Below are 24,477 nucleotides of genomic sequence, written 5' to 3'. Positions count from 1 at the left end.
TAATAGAGATTATTGTATTTGTATAATAATCGCTAAAATTTTCTAAACATTACAAATATTTCAAGTTTAATTTTTTATGTATCTGGCCACTGTTTGCTAAAATGATATGAAATTGGATAATATTAACGATGATTAATTTCAAATTTATATTAATTTATTTTCTTGATCATCTTCATTGAAATCTATTTCCTAACAACGAATAATTAAAAAAAGACAATCTTCTAATATAACGAAATTTTTGTTCAATATATTATAAAATATATTGGACCCTAACTCGACAGTAACAAGCTTCATCAATCCAATAAAAAAAATTTCACATTTTTTATAGTAAACTTGTTTTTTATGGTAAGAACAGCAATAGTAATATAGTCTATAAGAAACTGAAAACCAAAACCAAGGAAAATGTTTGTTTATTTTTTTTTCCAAATTACTTTTGAGCGCTACTGTATATCAAACCACAGATAACAGATGTTTATGTCCGATTGTAAAACTGTGTAAGAAAATTAATGGTGTTTTTAAGTGGCAACACAAGTAGCAACATCGTGGTGGCACTGTTATCGCTAAGTTCCCATGATGATGTCTGTGGTGAATATGAAACATTTCAAGATACTTATATTCACCACTGATTGCAGCAATACGTTGTGTGGCGGCGCTAGTGTTTTCAACGTGTTTTAGTTTGAATATTTACACAAGTTTTCAGAAGATTTTTGTTCTAGCATAAACATCTGTTATCTGTGATCAAACTATTAGAATATATAATCCTTTCATTTCAGTCATTAATCAATATCAAACTTTGTATGGAAATTCTCAATTCTAATTTTTTGTTTCAACCCAAGCACTAAGGAAAACAAATAAAAAAATATAGGAATGGGGGGGTGCTCGATATGCTACGTATTTTCCAGGGGGGAGTACCAGCATTTGTGACGACATGCTACGAGGGGGGAGGGGGGTGTAAAAAATCAGTGAAAAAATGCTACGTCATTTATGGACGGCCCCTTTTAAGAATGGGCGTAGTCAGCTAAAATAGTAATTTTTACCACAGATTTTTTTTCCCGTGCGTGCTTGCATGAAACATTTCAGTTTATGTCCCGCGGGATCAATGAAAAAATTCCCACAGATGTCGTTAAAGTCGGGCAGAATTTTCGTGTGTGTATGCGAATGAGGCAGACAAAGAAAAGGCACAAAACTGCATTATTTTGTTTTGCTCACTTCATTCCGGTCAGTGACGGATCGCAGATCGGAGTTTGTCGTGTTGTGTGTTTGATTTTCAGCTCTACGTAATTTTTGGGAAAATTCGTGAAAATGAAGGAAAAAAATCGTCACATATCGATGAAAACTAAAGCCGCATGGAGGAAAAACATCAATATTTCGGATGTGGACTCATTCCTGGAGGAACAACGTCAAGAGGAACGAATCGGGTGAGAGTTATTTTCGCCTTGTTTCATAACCTAGAAGCGGAGAGGTAAACGTCCACATGTGTGCAATGTTATGATTCATTCTGTTTCAGAACCGTTGCGGATAAATCGGATGCCGAGCTCTTTTTGTCCGAGACGATTCCATCTACCGAAAAGAGCCTGAAGAAAGCACGCAAGGACAAATTCTCCGCCAGTCCCAAGTACTGCATTTCGCTGGAAAACAGCTCCAAAGTTCCGGATCCCATCGTAAAGCGAAATAGGGTGACCAACGATGCCAAAATAACAAAGCGAACTTCTCAAGTCTCAAGATTGGAGCAGAAAAAGTTGAAATCGTTGGTCGGAAATCACAAATCGCTGCGTGGCGTCAAGAATAGCTTCAACAAGGACATCTGGGCAGAAGAAGCCGTTCCTTCGGAACTGAAACACGAATGGTTCCCGGAACATGTTGTGCTGCATCATATGAAAAACACCGGAAAGCCTCTGGTTAAGGTTGCAGAGTCGACGCACGCTAAGCCTAATGCAGTTCAGTAAGTAGCTACTTTCAAATTTCAATTTTAATTCAATATAGTGTTGTATCCAGCTTTTCATCAGTAATTTAAGAAGGTGCATCACTGCCCCTAACTGCATAACAGTCACATTCGACATGTTTGACAAATTGGAGTTAATACCATGGAGAGTCATCAAATGATAAATACTTTCGATGATTTCGATCTACTTAATAAAATCTGTGAAAATTCGAAAAAAAAAACCAAGTTGTTTTGTCACATTGGTAATTATAACCGCATAACAGTGCGCATCGTACCTTCGTGCTGTGCGTACACGAATTCTCTCTGCTCTTGGAAGTTTTCTTAAAAACTACCTAAAGCAATAAAACAGTACTTTTCAGTGCTACAAAAACAGTACTTTTCAGTGCTAAAATTAAAAACGGTACTTTTCAGTGCTACTAAAACAGTACTTTTCAGTACTATTTTTTCTACTATTGATCCCTTTACGATCCTTGTTTGGACCCGTGCCTTCGATTTTTCGTTGGACCCGTTGGCGAAAGCTAGCGGTGGTAATCCTTCTTGGACACCGTCTTGGGAAAAAACCTTTCGAAGGTCACGTCTTCTTTCGTTTTTTAATTAAACATGGTATCAACAACAAACAAAAGGAAGGGTGAATCTCTGAATTCACTACTTCCTTCCAAAAAAGTGGGTTTTAAAACTGTCACTACACGTGGCAAGAATGGAAGAAAGGACGCTTCCCCGGAATGCGAAGTTTCTTCCAAGGGTGAAATGAATAATTGTATCGAAATGAGCAATCAGTTCGATGCTCTAGACAAATTTTCCGAACACCAAATCGAAGCAGCCTCTAGCCCAGGCTCTTTGATTCAAGTGAGGAAGCAAAGAGTGCCGCCTATCGTGGTCAGTTGTTCCGAATTTGGGGGATTTAGGCAGGAGATCTTGAACTCCATTAGGGGAATCAAGGTTTCCTTCCAAATCGCAAAGAAAGGAGACTGTCGCGTTTTGCCGGAAACTCTTAAAGATCGTGAGCTTCTTCTCAAACATCTTGAAGAGAAGAAGCACAATTTTTTTACTTATGACGACAAAACTGAACGTTTGTTCAAAGTTGTCTTGAAAGGTCTCTCAAGTGACTATAAATCACCTGAAGAGATCAAAAATGGAATAAATGATTTACTTGGATTTTCCCCAGTCCAAGTAATCATTATGAAAAAGAGAACCCAATCTGGCATTGTTCGGAAAGGGCTTTCTCAAGAATTTTATTTAGTTCACTTTAACAAAAAAGAACTAAATAATATTAAAGCTTTAGAAAAAGCAAAACTTTTGTTTGATGTCCGTGTGACATGGGAACATTTCCAGAAACCTGGAGGAAATTACCAGAACCCCACTCAGTGCCGTCGGTGCCAAAAGTGGGGTCATGGTACAAAAAATTGTCGCATGGATGCTAAATGCATGATTTGCGGAGGTTCTTCTCACGCCAAAGACGTCTGTCCAGTGAAGGAAGATACCACCAAATTCATATGTTGTAATTGCGGGGCTAACCATAAGTCCAATTTTTGGAATTGTCCTTCACGAAAAAAGGTCATTGAGGCTCGTGCCAGGCAGATGAAAGATAATATCCGTTACGATAACGGTCGTTTCCGGAATTTGCCTGGTAGAGTATCAAACAATGCTCATTTTTCAGTTAACGATCGCTTGATTAGGAATCATACCCATCAGGAAGATCATAATCATGCTCAGTCACAAACTAATTTTAATCCGTCGGGTAGCCGTTCGAATCTTTCTATTTCGAATGTATCTACCCACGGTAAATCCTTTGCCGATATCGTAGCAGGAAATTCGAACTCCTCCCCTGCTCGATCCATGGGTACCCATTCTACTAGTTTCAAATCAAATGGAAAAAACCCTACCGCCACAGGTAACTCCGCTTCTTCGTCTACCGAAAATTCCAATGGGAAATCACATGACATGTCTGCCTCTGATTTTAATTTTCTAACTGAACAATTGAATCTAATGATTGATGCAATGTTCAAAGCCACCACTATGACTGAAGCAGTCCAAGTAGGTGTAAAATTTACAAATCAAATTGTTATTGGATTACGTTTTTCTAATGGATCCAAATAATAATTTAAACATTTTAAATTGGAATGCTCGTTCTCTGAATGGTAAAGAGGACGAGCTGTTTAATTTTCTTACGGTTAATAACGTGCATATAGCAGTTATTACCGAAACGTATTTAAAACCTGGATCTAAACTCAAAAGAGATCCTAACTTTTTTGTTTATCGTAATGATCGACTTGATGGGGCATGTGGGGGAGTTGCAATCATCATTCATAGGCGTATAAAACATCAACTGTTTTCATCATTTGAAACTAAAGTTTTTGAAACTTTAGGTGTTTCTGTTGAAACACAGTTTGGTAAATATACTTTCATAGCTGCCTATTTGCCTTTTCAATGCTCTGGGCAGCAAGTTAATTTGCTCCAAACTGACTTGCGTAAATTGACTCGCAATAAGTCAAATTTTTTTGTCATTGGTGACTTTAATGCCAAACATCGGTCATGGAATAATTCTCAAAGTAATTCCAATGGCAGAATTTTATTTGATGAGTGCTCTTCAGGATATTTCTCAATTCAATACCCTGATAGCCCCACATGTTTTTCCTCTTCTAGAAATCCATCTACGATTGATTTGGTCTTAACCGACTCTAGTCATCTTTGTAGCCAACTGATTACTCATGCTGATTTTGATTCTGATCATGTCCCTGTTACATTTCAAATATCCCAAGAAGCGATTCTCAATCCTATCAGCTCCACTTTCAATTATTTACGAGCCGACTGGAATATATATAAAACGTATGTTGACTCCAATCTTGATGTTAACATTTCTTTAGAAACTAAACTTGATATTGACAATGCTCTTGAAACTTTAACAAATTCCATTGTTGAAGCCCGGAGCATTGCAATTCCAAAATGTGAAGTAAAATTTGAATCCGTGATTATAGACGATGATCTTAAACTCTTGATCCGTCTTAAAAACGTGAGGAGAAGGCAATTTCAACGCACTCGCGATCCTGCTATGAAAATTATATGGCAGGATTTGCAGAAAGAAATCAAGAAACGTTTTGCTCAATTAAGAAACAAAAATTTTGAAAATAAAATTTCTCAATTGGACCCTGGCTCTAAGCCCTTTTTGAAATTATCGAAAATCTTGAAAAAACCTCAGAAGCCAATACCGGCATTGAAAGAGGAAAACAAATTATTACTAACTAATTGCGAAAAAGCTCAAAAACTTGCTATGCAGTTTGAAAGTGCGCACAATTTTAATTTAGGACTTACTAGTCCAATTGAAAATGAAGTTACTCAGGAGTTCGAAAATATTCTCAATCAAGAGAACGTTTTCGAAAATGCCTGGGAGACTGATTTGGAAGAAGTGAGAACTATTATTAAAAAATTCAAAAACATGAAAGCTCCTGGCGATGATGGAATCACAGAGAAACAGACGTAACACTTAGAACAAATCTCGATCGAAATCATAGTCGCGAAATCATGTACGCCCAATGCTAAAAACACTGTAGTTGGCCGATGGACCAACAGGCGGCGGTAGTGTGTAAACGTCAAACACGAACAAAAACGACGCGAGCGCTGCGGGTGGTCGATTGTCCACCTACCCAATATTTGAATCGATCGTTAAAAAGTTGGTCGATGGACAGCGATGAGAGTGTGACGTCTGTTTGTCTGTGATGGAATTTTCTACATCCTCATCAAGAAACTTCCAGAAAGTAGCTTATCATTTTTAGTTGATATATTTAACAAATGTTTTCAATTAGCATATTTTCCTGACAAATGGAAAAATGCTAAGGTTGTTCCAATTTTAAAACCAGACAAAAATCCTGCAGAAGCTTCTAGCTATCGTCCAATCAGTTTGCTTTCCTCCATCAGTAAACTTTTTGAAAAGGTTATTTTGAACAGAATGATGGCCCACATCAACGAAAATTCAATTTTTGCCAATGAACAGTTCGGATTCCGCCATGGACATTCGACCACTCATCAACTTTTACGTGTAACAAATTTGATCCGTTCCAACAAATCTGAAGGCTATTCTACTGGTCTTGCTCTTCTAGACATAGAAAAAGCATTCGACAGTGTTTGGCATGAAGGTTTGATTGTAAAATTGAAAAACTTTAATTTTCCAACATACATTGTTAGAATAATTCAAAGTTATCTGTCAAATCGTACACTTCAGGTTAATTATCAGAACTCCAAATCTGAAAGACTTCCTGTAAGAGCTGGTGTTCCCCAAGGCAGCATTTTGGGACCAATATTATACAATATTTTCACATCTGACTTACCTGAGCTACCTCAGGGATGTCAAAAATCTTTGTTTGCGGATGACACAGGCCTCTCCGCCAAAGGACGAAGCCTGCGTGTCATCTGTAGTCGATTGCAAAAAAGTTTGGATATATTTTCTTCATACTTGCAAAAATGGAAGATTTCTCCCAATGCTTCCAAAACTCAACTAATAATATTCCCACATAAACCAAAAGCTCTTTATTTGAAACCTTCAAGTAGACATGTTGTCACGATGAGAGGGGTTCCAATAAATTGGTCAGATGAAGTTAAGTATCTAGGGCTCATGCTAGATAAGAATTTAACTTTCAAAAATCACATTGAGGGCATTCAAGCCAAATGTAATAAATATGTAAAATGTCTCTATCCCCTTATTAATAGAAAATCAAAACTTTGTCTTAAGAACAAGCTGTTGATATTCAAACAAATTTTCAGGCCAGCCATGTTGTATGCTGTACCAATATGGACTAGCTGTTGTAATACCAGGAAGAAAGCTCTGCAGAGAATTCAAAATAAAATTTTGAAAATGATTCTGAGGCTTCCTCCCTGGTATAGTACCAATGAGTTACATAGAATATCCAATGTTGAAACATTGGAACAAATGTCAAATACAATCATTAATAATTTCAGGCAAAAATCGTTACAATCTTCTATTGCCACGATTAATGCGTTATATGTTTAGGTTAAGTTAGGTTAAGTATATTAAAAACATTTTTTTTTTCTCTTATAAGCAGGTGAAATCAACTCACCTGTAAAAAAAAACTGAACTGCTACGGCAAATGAAATGTAATATGTTGTTAACAAAATGTTAATTAAATCTTAAATTTGTTTTACCAAATTAGGATGATAGTGTTGTCAAATAACACAGAACACCTAGATATAAGAAATGAATGTAATGTTTGGAATGATACTGATATAAAAATTAAAAAAAAAAAAATAAAAAAAAAATAACCGCATAACAGTCACATTGAGATTATAAATGTGCCTCGTAATGTAATAGCAATGAAAATTCGATCAGAATTATTTTTTGACTATTCACCTAGTATGCGATATGAGTTGTACAAAATATCAGCCTCAAATAAGCACTTTTGAGTTCTTGGTAATTTATTGAAATTTTAGTTACCTCCCATAACTGCCGTCAATCGCAAGTCAGTCCCATCTGCATTTTCGTCAAAATTGAGTTGAGTTCAGTTTTCAACATCTCTTCCAATGCTCTTTCAGCTGCACTAATGAAATAATATGTTTTTTTCGGAAAAATAGGAAAAAAAACAGCAAGTCAAATTGTCCCATTATGAAAAGTGACCGCATATCAGTCCCACTATAGACTTTCGCACCATGGAACACAAACATGTAATTTGTTTTGATGATCTTTATATTTTTCTCGGAAAGGTATCGTAGTGAAAAGCAAGTTGTAAAAGTTGCATAAGGATTGGAACACGCTCCAATCTTTTGGAAATTTTTGAATATTCGTATGGAAAACTAGTTTGAAAACTTCACAGCTCATTTTATCAATGCCTACTTTTTACAGATGGGACTGACTTGCGATTCACGGCAGCATTTTGCAATAAAATGCACACTTGGTATTCCATTTACTCAATGCCTACTTTTGTCGAATGTTACAAATATGCAGTTATGGGCAGATCAGGGCTACCCCAAATGGAATAAATATGTCTTAGGTTCGTACGTTCGTATTCTGGGGAATTGCTTTCGGGGGAATGTTATAGAATCGCTCCTACCTTATGTGTTTTCAGCACATCTTGATTCAACAGCAAATTTGTTATCACTTTTTATTTGCAGAAATGTTGAAATACCGGCCAGTGGCGCTAGTTACAATCCTTCGATCGACGATTACAACGAGCTGAAGCAGACAGTGATAGAAAAGGAGCGGAAGAAAATCAAGCACAGTGAACATCTGGATCGGGTTGTGACTAAAAAGTTCATCAAAATGTCCAAGGAAGAAAGGGAAGCAATGGTCCTCAAGGAAATGTCCGAGGGTTTATTCGAGAATGCAGGTATGTTAAATAGGTTGTTATATGAACCTTTCCTTAAAATATATGAAATTTGGGTAATCTCCAATTGATGCTGAATATGAAATGATTTGACGTCAAGTCGTCCCACATTTATGGATCATTTTTGTATTATTGTGAACGTACGTACGTACGGATTTGGGGCGATTAAGAAAATTTTGGATACACACACGAGTTAAAAAAAAGAAAATTCAATCGATTTCGTTCAAATTTATTGCAAGCGTAGCAAAATCGTTACTGAATTCTGGAAATATCAGAATTTTTATATAACTATATGATATACATCCGTTTCCCCCTTTTTTGTTCTTTAGTTTTCTTAGTTGAGGCATCTATTTTCCAATGTGCCTAACTTGCAATATGTTCCTCATTTAGAAATAATATCTATAATAGCACTACATTAGCACGCAGGGCGAATTACAGTGCTTTTTGGCTACTTGGGTAATTACATGATAATGTTTTTCTCTAATAGATAAAACTACCGCCGCCCCAGACGAAGAAGACAGTGAAAACGAGTACTCTGCGGTCAACCAGCCGGTTCAGAACAAGAAAAAAAAGCGAAGCGAGAAAAATCGACAATTCCGGGCAGTTGCAAGGCGGAACCTGGAAGCCATTACTAAGGTGGAGCTTAAGAAGCTGAAGGACATTAACAAGTATGTTTGTATTTTATTATCGTGGGACTAAATTCTAAAAATTTTCCTCTCTAGGGTCAAAGAATTAAGCACTGAGTTGAACAAAAAGGAGAAAGGTATAGCAAAGAAGCGGGAAAACCGTGCCAAACGCATGGAAGAGAAGCTGCAAAAACCCGGTCGGGTGGCGTACCTTCAGTACGAGGAACCGGAGGATGACTTCCTGGAACCTACTGAGCTGGCAGATAGCCTGCGGACACTCGCGCCAGCCAAGAGTTTAGTGGCGGATAGGTTTAAAAGCTTCCAGAAACGTACCTTGATTGCGCCCAAGAAACATCGCGATGGCATTCCGCGTACGAATCGGTCGACGCTCAAGAAGTGGAAACGTTACACGCTGAGTACCCACAAGGAGGCGCCATAATGGCTGGGGTATTTATTGCTCTGATAGTTTAAAGAATGTGGAATAAAGTACCCAAACACTTTGGAATCATCGTAAATTCTTTGAAATATCACACGCCAGGATGCATAAAAGAACTATCGTTTATATGCATTACTATAAAATGTTTTCTTCCATGTTATGTCGATAATCACACTTAATGACTTGCTCACTTTTTTTAAGTCAGTTACTTTAAAGTCTCTTTTTTGAAGCCATTTCAACTAAAGTCACTTTTTTTTCGTCAAAAAGTCACTTTTTTCAACTACTTCGAGCAAAATTATTGGGAGAAAATTATCTCAAAATATTGGTTCATGGTTTTCTTGTGAAAGAAGTTTGAAAAAAAGTTAATCTCTAATTGAGTTCCACGTAATCTGTAATAGTATCTAAGGTATTATTAGTATGGTGTAAGTTCATTGTTATAAACTAAAGGTTCAAAGTCTAACTAAAAAGTCACTATTTTCAACAAAAAGTCACTGTTCGGCCCATTTGGTTTGTGAACTCCTGGTTCTGATCTCTTTAGATCGCATTGAAGATGTTTAATTCTTCCATGATACGAGCGATAAGAGCTATCTCCCATCTCTCGCTTCCCGAGAGATCGCCGCATCCAGATATCGGCGTTTGTTTATAACAGCCAATTTGCACCCGAATACATTTGGTTAGCCACCAATGTCCACCAAGAGAACACGTCTCTATACTCAGATCGCGGTCGAAAATAAAGTTTAGATTTGCGTTAAAACTCGTCCTCAGTATTCATAGTGAGAAGGTGGAGGTCAAGGACCTCTGAAGACCCGCGTCTGGACGGACTTATCGATACAGTCCACTCAAATTGTCCGTGCCAGAACAGTCACTAAAGTCACCTTTTTCATGAGAATGGTCACTAAAGTCACTTTTAATGAAATTTAAGGCAGGGTTAGCTTTTCAAACATGAAAAGAAAGAAAGAAATATTTATTATTATAAAGGCAACTATAGTGTAATTTTGAAATCAGTAAGTGGGGCAAGTGGGTAATGGATTTCGCATAGTTGGGATTCTTGGGATTAAAACTAATGAAGTCGTGTACTTTTTAGCTTAACTCCCACCAAATATAAGCAGTATGTTAAAATTTATTTTTATGCAAAATTGAAGAAAAAATAATACAGAAAAAGTTTTTGAAAAACGTCTCCTTAAAGACACTACACGTTAATGCTTCCAGTGGGCTATTTGCCCTTTGAAGGAAGTCTCTTTACTTTTCACAAGTGAAAAGTTTATCGTTTTGAACAATAAATTCAAAAACTAACAGTTATATTCACGATTTCTATTAACTACAACATTTGTGAAGGCGCCCCAATGAGCAATAACATAAGTAACATGTAAACAAAGAAAAATTTATTCTTGTCAATTCAATTTTATTCTGCTCAGTTATACTTGTTAAAATCATTCAACAATATTATAACTAAGGTACCGCGGGGCAAGTGAAAATAATGTGTATATTTTACTGAATATGTGAATTACCGTTTCAAAATCATGCGTAAACCGTTGAGGCCATTCAGAGCAATACGGTACGTAAGAGATTCCTGAGATTTTTCAACCATTATTGCATAATAGAGCGAATGATTGTTAACATGTCAACTAGTACTCCGTAACAAGTCGGCGGCGTGAAATTTTATTTTATTATTTTCAGTGGAAGTTACGGACAATAATTTTCTGTACCACTTTCAAGTTGTCCTATCTGACAGTTTCGAACTGAAATAGAAAAAGTTTTAGAATTAATTCGTCGTAGCCCTAAAATAACTAAATTAAAACACCTTCAATTTTCTAATCACGTGGGGAGCGTGAAAAGTTTCTTATTATAGATTGAATTTGTGTTTGCTCTCTAGGTAGCTATATATTGCACGCCGCTAACTTGTTATGAAGTGATATTTGACAAGTTAACTATCTTTCGCTCTATTATGAAATAATGGCTGAAAAATCTCAGAACTCTCTTACCTTTCGTAATGTTCTCAATAGCCTCAAAGGTTTACGCATGAGTTTAAAACGTTCATTCACATACATATTCAGTTAAACATACCAATTATTTTCACTTACTCCATTTACCCACTTGCCCCACGATACCTTATCATGATTTTTGATTCCAGAAAAATGGACTCCCGGCTAACTTTCTGGAAGAATTCAGGTTAATATTCCATAGACATTTCCAACCGAAAATGTAAACATTCAGTGGGAAAAGTTTTGGACATGGTTCTGGCAAAACTTAGAGAGCAACTTTGGGATGAATTTTTTGTCCGAAATATTTTATTGAATTTTGGCAAAAACCAGGACCAATATTTGATCTGAGCAATCTAGGAATAAATCCTAAACCAGGTTTCTGAAGGAACATCATCAATACTCGGCAGATAAGCCAGAAACGGCAAAAAATAACCGAAAAAGATCAAAAGTTTCTCAGAAACTTGTCCAGGACTTCAAAAGCGAATACTAATGTTGCTGGAAATAATTTCAGAAATTAATTATAAACAATACATTTTTCGATTGATAAACCCTTGACACTGTTTTTACACGACTTTGGTCAACTATTTATATACAAAAAAATCAGAGGGGGTTGTGTACAAGACACGACCGCATGACGTTAACTACGCCAAGTGATTTTCTGCACTTGAATTTTAGTCGATTGTCATAGTTGCAGCCTTCCGTTAGTTCAAAATCTAACATAATTTCGTGACGGTCGCAACATTTTAGATTTTCAATTGACACCCAGTATGTTGCCGTAAGACGTAGTTAACGTCAAAAGAAGAATGAGCGAAGAAGCAGAAATTGGTCTGCTTTCATAGTATGCTTCCCAACCCACGTGTTTGAACGTGTTTGGTTGCGTACGAAAGGGGTCGACATCTTCACAATTTTCGACAGTCTATCGTCAAAAATCAAAAGTTTTCTCCGTTTGAGTAAAATGTTGTATAAATTTCCGAGCGATTGGTGGGAAAATATTGAAAATCTACCAATAATTGGCTGAGCTATTAGTATTCAAAATCTTACATTATTTCGTGACGGTCGCAACATTTTAGATTTTCAATTGACACCCAGTATATTGCCGTAAGACGTAGTTAACGTCAAAACACGTTATTGTAATGAATGCTTGAACATTTTTGGACGATAATAATTAGGGACAATGGAAATTGGCTTGTTTAAAACCTGTTTTTAACATATTCTAATGCTACGTTAAAAACTGAGCCAGAATCCAATGTTTCATGATTTTATGTGCCCTGCAACTATGTTTAAAACACGTTTGAATTTAGTATGAAAATCGCGTTTAAATCCCCGCTCGGTAAATATTACTTCGGGACGAGCTGTCTTTATGTAAATTGATATGTCATTGAGTCGATGGAATGAAATCTTTTAAAATCATTTACTATATCAAAATTAGGATATTAAAGCGCAGTAAAATTGTGTCCTACACTTAGAAAAATGTACTCTTTCAATCAAACTACATAAAGGTGTGAATTTTTCATCACTTAACTTTTTTTTTTTTCATCACTTAACAACCCAATTTGGGTTGTGAAATTGTGAGCCGACAACTAGGAAGGAGCGTCCAACATAGCTCTGGTCCTCACAAGTCCCTACCTCACGCTTCCACGGGTCAAATGATGACAAAGACCGCCAGCTAAGGGTTGCGTACTTAGCTGGTAGTGCAGCCTGGGCACTGTTGTCCTTCTGACATCAGCTAGAGTGAGGAGGTGCATCTCGAGCGTCTGTCCACCAAGGAGGTGCGGCTCAAACAGCGTTTGTTCTGGCATCCAGCGGCTGAGTATGAAATGCTGTATCCCGTCAGCTACCCCTAAGGTGGCAGCCCCACCATCGTGATGATCTGCGTATTGAGGATACGGGGCAAATTCTTCAACTACAGTCTGATCAACATCTATGCGCCGACAAACGATAAACCCGACGACACGAAGGATGCGTTTTCTGATTGTCTCGACAAGACCTACGGAGAGTGCCCAAAACATGACGTAAAAGTTGTTATCGGGGATGCCAACGCTCAGGTCGGAAGAGAGGATTTTTTCCGCCCTATAATTGGTACGGAGAGCCTTCACTTCGCCACCAATGACAACGGCCTAAGGCTAAATTCAGGGATGGGAACTGTTGACATTTAATCACGGCAGCCAGGCAGCAAAAACATTCCTAGAATATCCTCTGTTCAACTGCCATCTAGTACTGCACACCTCTTCTGCTGCATTACAGAAGCGATGCAAAAAAATCGAAAACACAGCGCTACCTTCACGAAGCTTTTTATTTTGAAAGCTCAATGCGACAAGACAGTGTTAGCTGCGTTAGATGACCGCTTTTTATTTTTTTCGCTTTTCTCTTTTAATGTTCTTCACTGCTGTTCTGGCTATCATCACAGAAGAGCAATATAAACTTTCAAAATGCAAAAAGAAAAGAAGAAAAAAAATGTCATGACAGTTTTTACTCATAGCTGCAGCGATCGAAATAATGCAGTCTTGTAATTGGCAAGAGTTTTGGTGAGATTGATGAACCTTTTGGGAATTTGATCAAATTAATTATTGATGTGATAAATTTTTGTCTTCAATAATAACAACAAGTGGAAAGACAAGTAGTTCTTATAATGTATGAATATAATAAGTAATAACAGTTGCTGTTAAATATTTAATAGGAATCCTGACGTAGAGTTTCAAAGTTGAATCATTTGGCAAGGCATAATGGGTGGCCCTGGTACAGCCAACAATTTATAAATCGATATTGGAAAGATCATCGAGTATGAGAGTTATGTATAGTTCAAAATATCGAACGCAAAATCATTTTAATTGAGGTTCGAAGGATCATTAAGGTAGTCATGAAAACCAACTGTTACACTGGTTCAATTAATCGACATTGAAATACGGAATGCCGGATTAGGGTGAGTTGACGGTATGAGCATCATGAAAAATCAGATCCAAAACTCCTTCCTGAAATAACAAATAATAACGTAAAAGTCAATAAAACCAATTGATTAGCAGATTATCTAACTGTGCACAACGTCTGATATGCGCTATAGTCATAATTTATTAAACGTCAGAGTAGTAATTTATAAAACTAACGAAAATAATATTACAAATTGACATATTTGGATAATGTTGGCGGAAACAAAGGTAGAATAGATAGGAACCTTGCATACATTTAAAAATTAAAATGCAATTCATTGCTTGATACGAATAGTATTAAAAAAAAACATTGATCTTGGTGACACGACTTTGACTTAATTGTGAATTTAGGGATTTTGATTCACATTTAGTCAATTTCATTTACGAAAGAATGAAACGTACACACATCGATATCGTCAAAACTTTTAACATTTGAATGTAAACTTCACAATACCATTTCAAAATATGTTTATTTCTCTAATATTTCGATTAAGCAGTAGGGCACCATCCACAAATTATGTAACCGTAGGGAGAGTGGGGGGGTTAGCTCAAGCGTTATGGCTCATACAAAAATTTGAATTTTTTCATACTAAAGGCGTTAGGACGGGAAGAGGTGGTTGAAAATTCTCAATTTTAGCGTTGCGCAATAAATGGACGCTGTCTAGGGAAAGTGATGATTTATGAAATTAGCAACTAGCATAAAACGGCAGTAATGTTATAAATTAAATCGATTATAATTCATTTGAACTATTTCAATGTTTTGTTACAAAATTGGATTATTACGGAAAAGTAATCATATTCATTCGTTAATTGACTATTTATTGGGATAAATGCGATCGACTGGACACACGCTATTCGCTGGTGATGACCAATCTATTAAATTTTTAGCATGATCGGTTATCTGGTTCTTCAGATTTGTGATCTTGAAAATTTTATGTTTGGCTTGGATTCATCTTCACCTTTAAGTTGACACATGTTGGAATCAAAACATGGCTTCCACAATGGCCAACTTGTGCACCTATTCACGATTTCAAAGGCAGTAATCTTCTGAAATAATGAACGCACAAAGTCCTAGATCTTCTTATTTTAAACTTTCTGCTAGCGCACAGCACAAGATCTAAATGTCACATAATTATCTCAGCCGTTTGTCAACCGATTTAAATTCATTAGCTGCAAATGAAAGCTATATTCCCATAGAACGCTATTAAATTTCATTGAGATCGGACTTTTCGTTACAGAGATATGATTCAATCAGTATTGTACAGTTTAGTAAAGAGCATATTCTAATATTTTCAACTGTCTGCATTTTGATCAGCCATTTTTGAACCAATTCAAGTTCTTTTATCAGCTAATGAAAGCTCTGATTGCAAAGCAAATTTTCATCGAAATAGGATTACTATTTTCAGAGATGTCAATGGAAGAATTTTGTAAAGTACTGGAAAAAATAATAAGTTTATTTCAAGATATTCAACTTTTTGAATTTTAATCGTTTTTTCAGCTATTTTTCAACCGATTTAAGCTCTTTTTTCTTCAATTGAAAGCTTTGACATCATTCACAATCATATTGCAATCAAATTATAAGTTACAGAGATAAAAATCGATTTTTACAAAAATCTCCAAACTTTCTTTTTTAATTTAAACCTTAACATAAATCTCAAAAAAAATATCGCTGGCAAAATCATTAGGACATCAATTTTTCATGTTTCGGTATTAGTTTACGGATTACTATATGAAATAGCATTTTATTAGAGGCCAAATCTGAGCTCATATATCGTTTAACATTTCAGCAGTTACTAATAATTATTGATAGTTTTATTTTCCAATGGTACCACCAAATAATCAAATAATTTTTAATCCATATATATGTAGGGTCGGTGTTTCTTTAGTAGACAGTCCCCTATAGTCGTAGGGGAAGGGGTGGTAAAATGAACACCTTAAGGATATCATCTTGTTTCTAATAGAAAACGAGGAATTTCTGTAGTTCTATCGCACATCATCAAAGGTAGGGATGTTATCTAAAACAGCGACACTAATTCAGACTAAAATTGCTAAATTTTCACATATTTTTATCGTTAGCAAAAAACGATCCAAATGTTCATTTTACCTGCACTATGTGGGTAAAATGAACATCTGTTGGTGGTAAAATGAACATCATGCATAAAACGTGAGCGAAACAAATATTTTTGAAAATTTTCATTGCATATCCGAAAATGTATCCTTCAAGGATTGTAACCCATTCAAAAAGAAATTTAAAAATATCAGAATTGGCATCATATCATAACGATATTTACCTCACTGAAAATCCTCTGGACCTCCGAGCGAAAAGTTACGTCAGTTCTAATTTTTCAAACGCAATTTTCTAAATTCTTAGTTTTCGTTGAAATTTTTACTTCAATTGACCTCCGTATCAACCCGAACACACCGAATTGTGCTTAAAATCGTCCGTGCATGATAAAAATTCATTGAAATTTGATTTTTCTCGGTAAAAGGCACGGTGTTCATTTTACCACCCCTGTTCATTTTACCACCAGTTCCCCTACTAGTGGCTTTTTACGGCCATTTTGCTATAAATCGTTGTACAATATTTTTTATCATGAAGGTCAGCAGCTATTTATTTAGGTACCATTGATTGACAGCTCGATTTTGTTTAAAAAATAATCAAAATAAATAGTATTGCTTAAAATGTTAGCTACAATAGGAACAGAAATAATAAATAGTGCTACTATAGGCACATGTGTTCCTAAACAGTGGCACAAGTGATAGTAAATAGAAATATATGAGTTTTGTATGGGGCCTTCCTTAGCCGAGTGGTTAGAGTCCGCGACTACAAGGCAAAGCCATGCTGAAGGTGTCTGGGTTCGATTCCCGGTCGATGCAGGATTTTTTCGTAATGGAAATTTCCTTGACCTCCCTGGGCATAGAGTATCATCGTACTTGCCACACGATATACGAATGCTAAAATGGCAATTTTGGCAAAGAAAGCTCTCAGTTAATAACTGTGGAAGTGCTCATAAGAACACTAAACTGAGTAGCCGGCTCTGTCCCAGTGGAGACGTTAATGCCAAGAAGAAGAAGAAGATATGAGTTTTGTAGTTTTCATATTTTGCTTCAAAGTTATGTAAAACTCATGCCGCTGGCTTTACTTTTCGTTTTTATACGAATATTTGATCTTAGGTATGAAGGAAAGAATTAATGAAGAATAATAATTACCTCAAACCTGTATGGAAATGTAAAAAGGGTTTAGTCTAACCATCGGTCCATTTTTATTCTATTATTTTCCATATTTTTATAAGCAATTTAACAAACACTATACAATTGGCAACCATTTGTGCCGTAAAACGGTTTATAATCAGGGATGGCGAAAACTGGTACACCTTCTCTATTGATATTGTGTTCAAAACTTTGATTTCATCTTGCCCCGGTGTAGGGTAGGTGTACCAATTATAGATGTAATATGTCAACAGTATGGATAAAAATCAAATTTGAACCGCGCTTCTAAAACGTAAGCATGACTTGTTGGTGTTAATTTGAAACCTTGCAAAGCAGTTGAATTAAATAGTTTTAGTACTAAATTGACTTTAGGCTTCTAAAAATGGATTTTAAAAAGCATTGTCTTTGTGCCAATTATGGCAATAGCGTTCCTTGCATTCGACATAAAAGTGTAGCAATTCTGGACTATCGAATATTTGCACGAAATGAACTCAAAAGCCATCCAAAGCGAATGATAATGTAACGCTAATATGTAATGAAGTGATTGATAATAAAATTTTTCAAAAAGATTGTATATTATACTATACTACGCCCCGCCTAATCAAGATACAGGAATACAATTGATCTGTTCCATATAAAGAAGCATAACAGCTTGTCAGTTTTGATTAATTCCATACTTCCATAGTAACTCAAACTATGCGAGCTGCATATTTAATAGCTTATACTGCATTCCTTTTGTGGAGTTTCAATAACTATTCTGCCCATAAACGCATGTCAGTCCCATGTTTGCTGGATTTCCTATTCACATGGGACAATTATGCGTTTATGGGCAGTATTATCTTTTTAAGTTCAATTGTTTTGTTTTCCCTAATAAACGGTGTACATGACAAATTTCGCTTTGAAATTGTTATATAATTGAACACTTACTTGTCTTTCCGCATTTATAAAACATGGGTAACAGAACTGTAGTTGAATATGATTTGTTTTTACGTAATACGTAATATGAAGTAATGCTTTTTCTAATATTTAAATCTGCCGGCTATAGCTATAAGCAAACAATCTCACAGAATCAGAAGATTGTTTATAGGTAGTGTTGCATGAAGCCACTATAATTAAAGGCTGGCGAAAATAATTGTCAATCACGATAGTAACTGAAAAATCGAATATGACAAAATATTATCTAGGCCCTTATTATTTTAACTAAACGAGAAAATATTGTTTTTCCTGTTACTTTTATAGGATACGCAATCGCCTCTTGTCAATTATTCATTCTTATTCGTTGATTGATCGTTTATTTTCGTACACCTTGCCGGTTCGCCGCACTACAAATATAGTGACTGAAATATGTGACTGTGATGTGTGAGAAGACTCGGACAGAAAAAGGCGGACAAGATAATCGCAGATATTCTATGTTTTTATCACACACTCAATTTAAGTTAGCTGAAATAACATAACAAAAAGGAAAAACGGATTTCTAGTCAAACATTAGAAAAGAGCACATTGTCAATTACTTTGCGAGCTTACACTGAAATGAACGTTGAATTAATAAGAAGAATCATGCACATGCTTTAAAATTTATTATTCCTCTGATGATTAACTTATCATTAACGATGTATATAGTAAAATTGAATGCACAAAACACTTGAAATAAATACGAAATAAGTCTGCACAAATTAAGTGGCGTAGTGTATTCAATTTAACCCTCTGATGTATTAACTGCGAACCTGTTATTAGTTCGGTAAGCGTGATCGAATTGAATTCGGCTCAACAGCGTCTTGCAAAGTCATGGTTTATCAATGTCATCGTGACCTTTTCTAATGTTGGTTTAGAAATGGTAAGATGCACTGCACATATGTACCAATGCACCGTATTGTGTGCGATATTATATACCTACATATTTTGTAATGTTAACGCATTCTCAGCAGCAATGTAGCGTCACTTACCACGTATACACATTTTCTCTAAACCTACCTGTAGGAGCGTGCATAAAAATTATTTGACCAGAAGTAATGAAAACGAAAAAAGATTAACAATAATAAATTTAATTTATTGAAAATGTTTTAAATTCACACCTTGAAAAACAGTAGTAAATAGTAAAATTGTTTTACAGATATGATGAAATGAATGAAATATATACAAAATAATATAAAAAAGCTATGATTTAATGAAAAACAAAAATCAGAATTCTATTATTCGTTGCACAAGAAATTTAGAAAGAAAAAAAAACAATAATAAAATATAAGAAAATATCATGATAATTATGCGAAAATAACAGAAACCATTTGAACAACTTATATATAAGAGGTGCACAAGAGTTGAACAAATATGATATTAATAAACGGAATTATTTGTTGATTCTTCCTATTTTGTTATTTTCGGTCAAAGCAAATATTTCCGCTTATTCAAAACCATTTCGGGTATGATCTTATCGATCAAATCGACATTAAGTTTGATCAACAGAACTTTCAAACAAACTTTCTTCCGAGAGGTTCGTTCTTCGTTCTGTAAGTGTGAGTGCCATTCCACTGAAGCTCCGTTCAACGTTGACTTGATTTGATGGCACGGATAGAAATACCAGTGCCAGCTTGGAAAGCTCAGGATATGTTTTTTGTCGGTTCTTCCAATGACTCCATACATCGAACGAAAAGCTTTGGTGGTCTTCCAAGTCCAAAGCATTCAGTTGTTGGATCAACGGTTTCGTGTTTTGATCACTTTCAGGCGGGAGACCACCAAATAACCTGGTTAGAAATGTGTCAAAAGAGTTCGTTGGTTTTGATTGCTGAGCGGTATCCTGATGTTCTTTCGACGACTTTGGATCCAGTTGTTTTATTCTCTCCCAGGTAGCAAGCATGAAAGACTGTAATCATATGTAAAATTGAGATGAAATCAAATAGGTTTAAACATCTATATACAATCAGCCTACCCGTGTTTGCTCTTTGTCCTCTGGCGACAACGTCTTTGAGTTTAAGTAGTTGAATCGAGGATCAACGAGGAGTGCTGCTTTGAATGCCATGTTGTTTTGTAATGGTTTTAACCGTTCCGTTAACGACAGAACCAATGACTTTGCCAAGTTGCTATTGGTAAGCAAGCCAACCTGCATCACAGTATTTAACCAATGGACATAAAAATCGCTCAGTGAAACATGTTTGGCTTGCATTTTGTTTGTGCATACAAAAACAGGCTCAAAAGCGGAAACATACTCGTCGATATAATTCCAATGATTTGTGAGATCTGGAAAAAAGAAAAGTTTGTCAAAAACATCAATGAAAAATAACAGTTTCAACTGTTTATACTTTTAGTTTCGTCAGTTTTACATTTAAAAAAAATATTTTTTTTGTTCGCAATATCTGATAAGAGGGCCTAAAAGCTATTGGTAATTAAATGTGTGGCTCGATGCCTGGATAAAAAATACAATACAAAAACAATATAACGTATTGCAACAGTACCATTCAAAACATTGAAAATACAATACAGTATATCGTAGATTACCAATACAATTACATTACGATACATTGTTTATGCATTATTTTCAAACACAATTTGAGAATTATTTTACAATACACAAACGATTCAACGAATCGCATTTAAATTGGTGTTGAAAAGAATAAAATGCACAGAAAAAAGTAACAGTTGCTTTACCCGAAAATTAGGATTTGACCGGAATTGCAAGGTATAAAACCGTTAAAAACCAATACAGTGTTTTGTTACAATATGTTTAATTGTTATTGAATTGTATATTCAATCAAGAACAATGTCGCATGTCGATAGAATGACGAAAATAAAAATAAACAGTTAAAATGCCTAAGATATTTATTTTTTTGGAATGTGGAGGGTAAATCTTAAAATAATATTTAACAACTTAAAATTAGAAGTCTGGGGAAAATGGTCATCATATCACAGACAAACAGATATAACACTCCCAAACGTAGAAATCACATTGTTCAACAGGTATAAAGAAATAAGTGTAGTAAATCATCACTCTTAGTAGGTGACGACGATTTTCTGGATTTGTTTGAAAAATGGCGGCGCGTTTTGTTGTCCAATAAAACAGGACAATATATGTCTTTTTAGTATTATGTCTGTTTGCCTTTTGAGCCGGGTTGATTTACCAAACTTAATAGATATTCTAACATATGTCTACTATACTCTTAGTTATTTAAAATTTCTCATAACTTACCAAGCTCAGGATATTGCCTTCCGATGTCTTTGTAGAACTCTTCATGTTGTTTGAAGTAGTTCAACATTTTGTACACTCCATTCTATCGTGTTCTGGAGTAAAATGGAGGTACCGATATTTTATTATATTCAAACATAGCCTTGTATCCGATTTTCCTTGTGTTTTTGGCGATTGTAGTTATTTCTTTTATAGTGACGTCCGTGGCCTTTACTATGTCGGTTACAGCAAGCTGCATCGTGTGTACAGCACATCTAATCAGGCTTACTGACTTTTGAAGCTCTTCCATTAAATCCTCTATTAGTCTTTCGCGAGCCTCATCATCATCATCAGAGTCGTCATCATATGCCTCAAGCGACGGATGATCGGCTACATACTGTTTCTGTAACTGTTTGACTGCTGCAACCACATTGGCTCCGTTGTCGCAGTAACAGCCAACAGCTGTGTAATGGAGACTCCGTACGACTGAAGAAGCTCCAAAATTTTTTCTTTGAGAAATTTGGCTGTCTGTCGCTGCTTAACTTCGATCATTCCTGTTGAAAAAGATATCATAATGAATCTAATATTGCATTAACAATCTCAATAAATATTAAAAAATATTTAACATAATAACAACAATTAAACCAAAAGGTATAAAATCAGTAAGAAATAATACAGCGTTCTGTTACATAATACACTTAAGTTTTTTTTACGTCGGTTGATGTCCTGCGACTTAAAAAGACGTCATGTTTTTCGACATTTCATGACCATACGAATAATTATGTAAAACATTCTTTTGTAAGGAAATTTTTTTCGACGTATTTTCACATAGTTTTTTGAATTAACACGGTTTTAAGTGAACTAAAATTTGTTTTACCTAAAAACTACGGAAAATACTTTTTTAACCTGTTTGTGTCTGCAGCTCAAAACTCAAAGCATTTACTTTTTTCGCCATAAAATTAATTGCACAAGTCAAGTGAAGCTGTTTGAATAAGAAAATAAACTTCTGATTATACTCAAATTTATTTTACCTAAAAAACTGCAAAACCCCAATTTCAAAATCCAAAGCAACGACAAATAGTTGTTCGGCATGAACTTGCTCAAAGAAGTTAATCGTTAGTTGTTTTTTTTTCAAATTGAAGTTGATCACGTCGTTAATATGTTTAAGGAAAAAACTTATTTTTTGATTACACTACGAATTTATTTTGCCCAAAATGCAAAAGCCCTATTTAATACGACTGTTTTCCTGTAAATCGAAATTCAAAGCAATGACAAGTAGTTTTTTCGACATGAACTTGCTCATAGAAGTTATATTCACTTGTCATGTTTGAGAAGAAATGGAAATTGGATACTTCAAATTTATTTATCCTAAGAAACTATGAGAAACCCTATTTTATGAGCTTCAGAGCGATGCCGCCTTAGTTTTTTTCGGGATACATTTGCTTATAGTATACTTACTACTGATGAAATAGAGGTAGTGTCGCACCTCAGTAGAAGAATCATCGGTTGAGAAGCATGCGTCGTCGTAGGTAAAAATGTGGAAGATTCGTTGATGGAGTATGATATTTGTGTAGGAATGTTGAATTGTAAATGTATACCTGGTTTGAATAAAGAGAGTTGCCCAGTTGAAGGAACATCTACTGTATTGTATTTCTTTATGATTTGTATGATTTGCAATCGATGGATCTGCGTGGTCCTAGCGGACTAGCTCTTCAACAACTGCGGCGATCCTCGTTGGATAAATGTACAACTCGTGCTGAAAAATCATCATTTTGCAACTTGTTTCATAAATAACTATTTTTTTTCTCAAAAATGTTAACTTACCTTCTGCAAAGAAATTTATGCCGAAAAGACTTGATGTCATCGCTTTGAATTACAGGCAAACAGCTCGTGAAGCGGGTTATTCTTAGGTTTCTTAGGTGAAATAAATTTGAGTGTAATCAACAATTTATACTGGCATTTTAACATGTTTAATCAACTTTTACAATCAATTTGGATGCTGATATATATTTCTATAAGCATAAATGTTTATTTCACAGGTTTTACGTAGATTCTTAGGTAAAATAATTTTGAGTATAAATAAAAATTTCTATAACTTCTCAAACATGTTTACAAGACTTCGATAAACAATTTTGTGTTAGATAAATTTTGAGTATAATTAGAAATCTTTATTTCTACTCAACTATGTTAAGCTCACTTCTGTAAGCAAATTTATTAGCTACGAATCATCGCTTTGAACTTAGAAAAAACTACATGTCATAGCTTTGATTTATTATTTACAGGCAAACGGAACCAAGCAATAGGGCTTACCACCTAAAACTTTATATCTTAGTACGACTATACATAATATTATTTTTCTCTGAAAGACACAACTTTAGGAATTCAAATTGTAAAAGAACATCAACAATCGCTTTGTTCATTTGCGTTATGATTTTTAGAAGTTTTTGGGCAATTATTTAATAGAAGCCCCTTATTACTATTTTCCTAGCTACGAAACATGTTTAGTATTTTTCTTTTGAACATCTACACTAGGTATCGAATTGTGAAACAAAATCGATAATTTATTGCATAGCGGTACTAAAATATCCAGGTTTTTACGAGCGCTAATGGCTGGCCGCATTCGCTTTTTTAAAAGCTGGATATATTTCTAGGCTTGGTAAACATTTCAAATAGGAGTCCCCCATTCTTTATTTGCCTTGCTTCTTCTTCTTTCTGGCGTTACGTTTCCAATTGGGACAAAGCCTGCTTCTTCAGCTTAATGTTCTTATTAGCACTTCCCACAGTTATTAACTGAGAGCTTTCTGTGCAAATTGACCATCTTTGCATGTGTATATCGATGTGTATGGGATGTCGAGAAAATTTCCAACCCGAAAAG

The 24,477-nt window shown here is 35.3% G+C and overlaps 2 protein-coding genes across 2 annotated transcripts; one reads left to right on the top strand and one right to left on the bottom strand.

Moving 5' to 3' along the window:
- Nucleotides 1-1,198: 1,198 nt before the first annotated feature.
- On the top strand, nucleotides 1,199-9,402 carry LOC5576014 (ribosome biogenesis protein NOP53). The gene is made up of 5 exons (XM_001662298.2): nucleotides 1,199-1,418; nucleotides 1,508-1,942; nucleotides 8,060-8,274; nucleotides 8,759-8,939; nucleotides 8,994-9,402. The coding sequence occupies exons 1-5, from the start codon at nucleotides 1,303-1,305 to the stop codon at nucleotides 9,334-9,336; spliced, it is 1,290 nt and encodes a 429-aa protein (XP_001662348.2). The 5' UTR covers nucleotides 1,199-1,302; the 3' UTR covers nucleotides 9,337-9,402.
- A 10,411-nt stretch (nucleotides 9,403-19,813) lies between these two features.
- On the bottom strand, nucleotides 19,814-22,169 carry LOC110680325. Its single transcript, XM_021856151.1, has 3 exons — nucleotides 21,627-22,169; nucleotides 20,373-20,680; nucleotides 19,814-20,306 (listed from the first exon to the last, which is right to left on the bottom strand). The coding sequence occupies exons 1-3, from the start codon at nucleotides 21,691-21,693 to the stop codon at nucleotides 19,893-19,895; spliced, it is 789 nt and encodes a 262-aa protein (XP_021711843.1). The 5' UTR covers nucleotides 21,694-22,169; the 3' UTR covers nucleotides 19,814-19,892.
- Nucleotides 22,170-24,477: the final 2,308 nt, after the last annotated feature.

This window comes from Aedes aegypti, unplaced genomic scaffold (genome assembly GCF_002204515.2).
Source record: "Aedes aegypti strain LVP_AGWG unplaced genomic scaffold, AaegL5.0 Primary Assembly AGWG_AaegL5_hic_scaff_1194_PBJ_arrow, whole genome shotgun sequence".
NCBI classification, from domain to species: domain Eukaryota; kingdom Metazoa; phylum Arthropoda; class Insecta; order Diptera; family Culicidae; genus Aedes; species Aedes aegypti.
This window is presented reverse-complemented; position numbering and strand designations above follow the sequence as displayed.

Excerpts from the sequence above, each read along its gene's own strand:
- LOC5576014 (XM_001662298.2), top strand. The coding sequence starts at position 1,303 with ATGAAGGAAAAAAATCGTCACATATCGATGAAAACTAAAGCCGCATGG. Across the intron at positions 1,943-8,059 it reads GCTAAGCCTAATGCAGTTCA|AAATGTTGAAATACCGGCCA; the intron begins GTAAGTAGCTAC and ends TTTTATTTGCAG. Across the intron at positions 8,940-8,993 it reads AAGCTGAAGGACATTAACAA|GGTCAAAGAATTAAGCACTG; the intron begins GTATGTTTGTAT and ends TTTCCTCTCTAG.
- LOC110680325 (XM_021856151.1), bottom strand. The coding sequence starts at position 21,693 with ATGTTGAACTACTTCAAACAACATGAAGAGTTCTACAAAGACATCGGA. Across the intron at positions 20,681-21,626 it reads AAGGCAATATCCTGAGCTTG|ATCTCACAAATCATTGGAAT; the intron begins GTAAGTTATGAG and ends TCTTTTTTCCAG. Across the intron at positions 20,307-20,372 it reads AGGACAAAGAGCAAACACGG|TCTTTCATGCTTGCTACCTG; the intron begins GTAGGCTGATTG and ends ATATGATTACAG.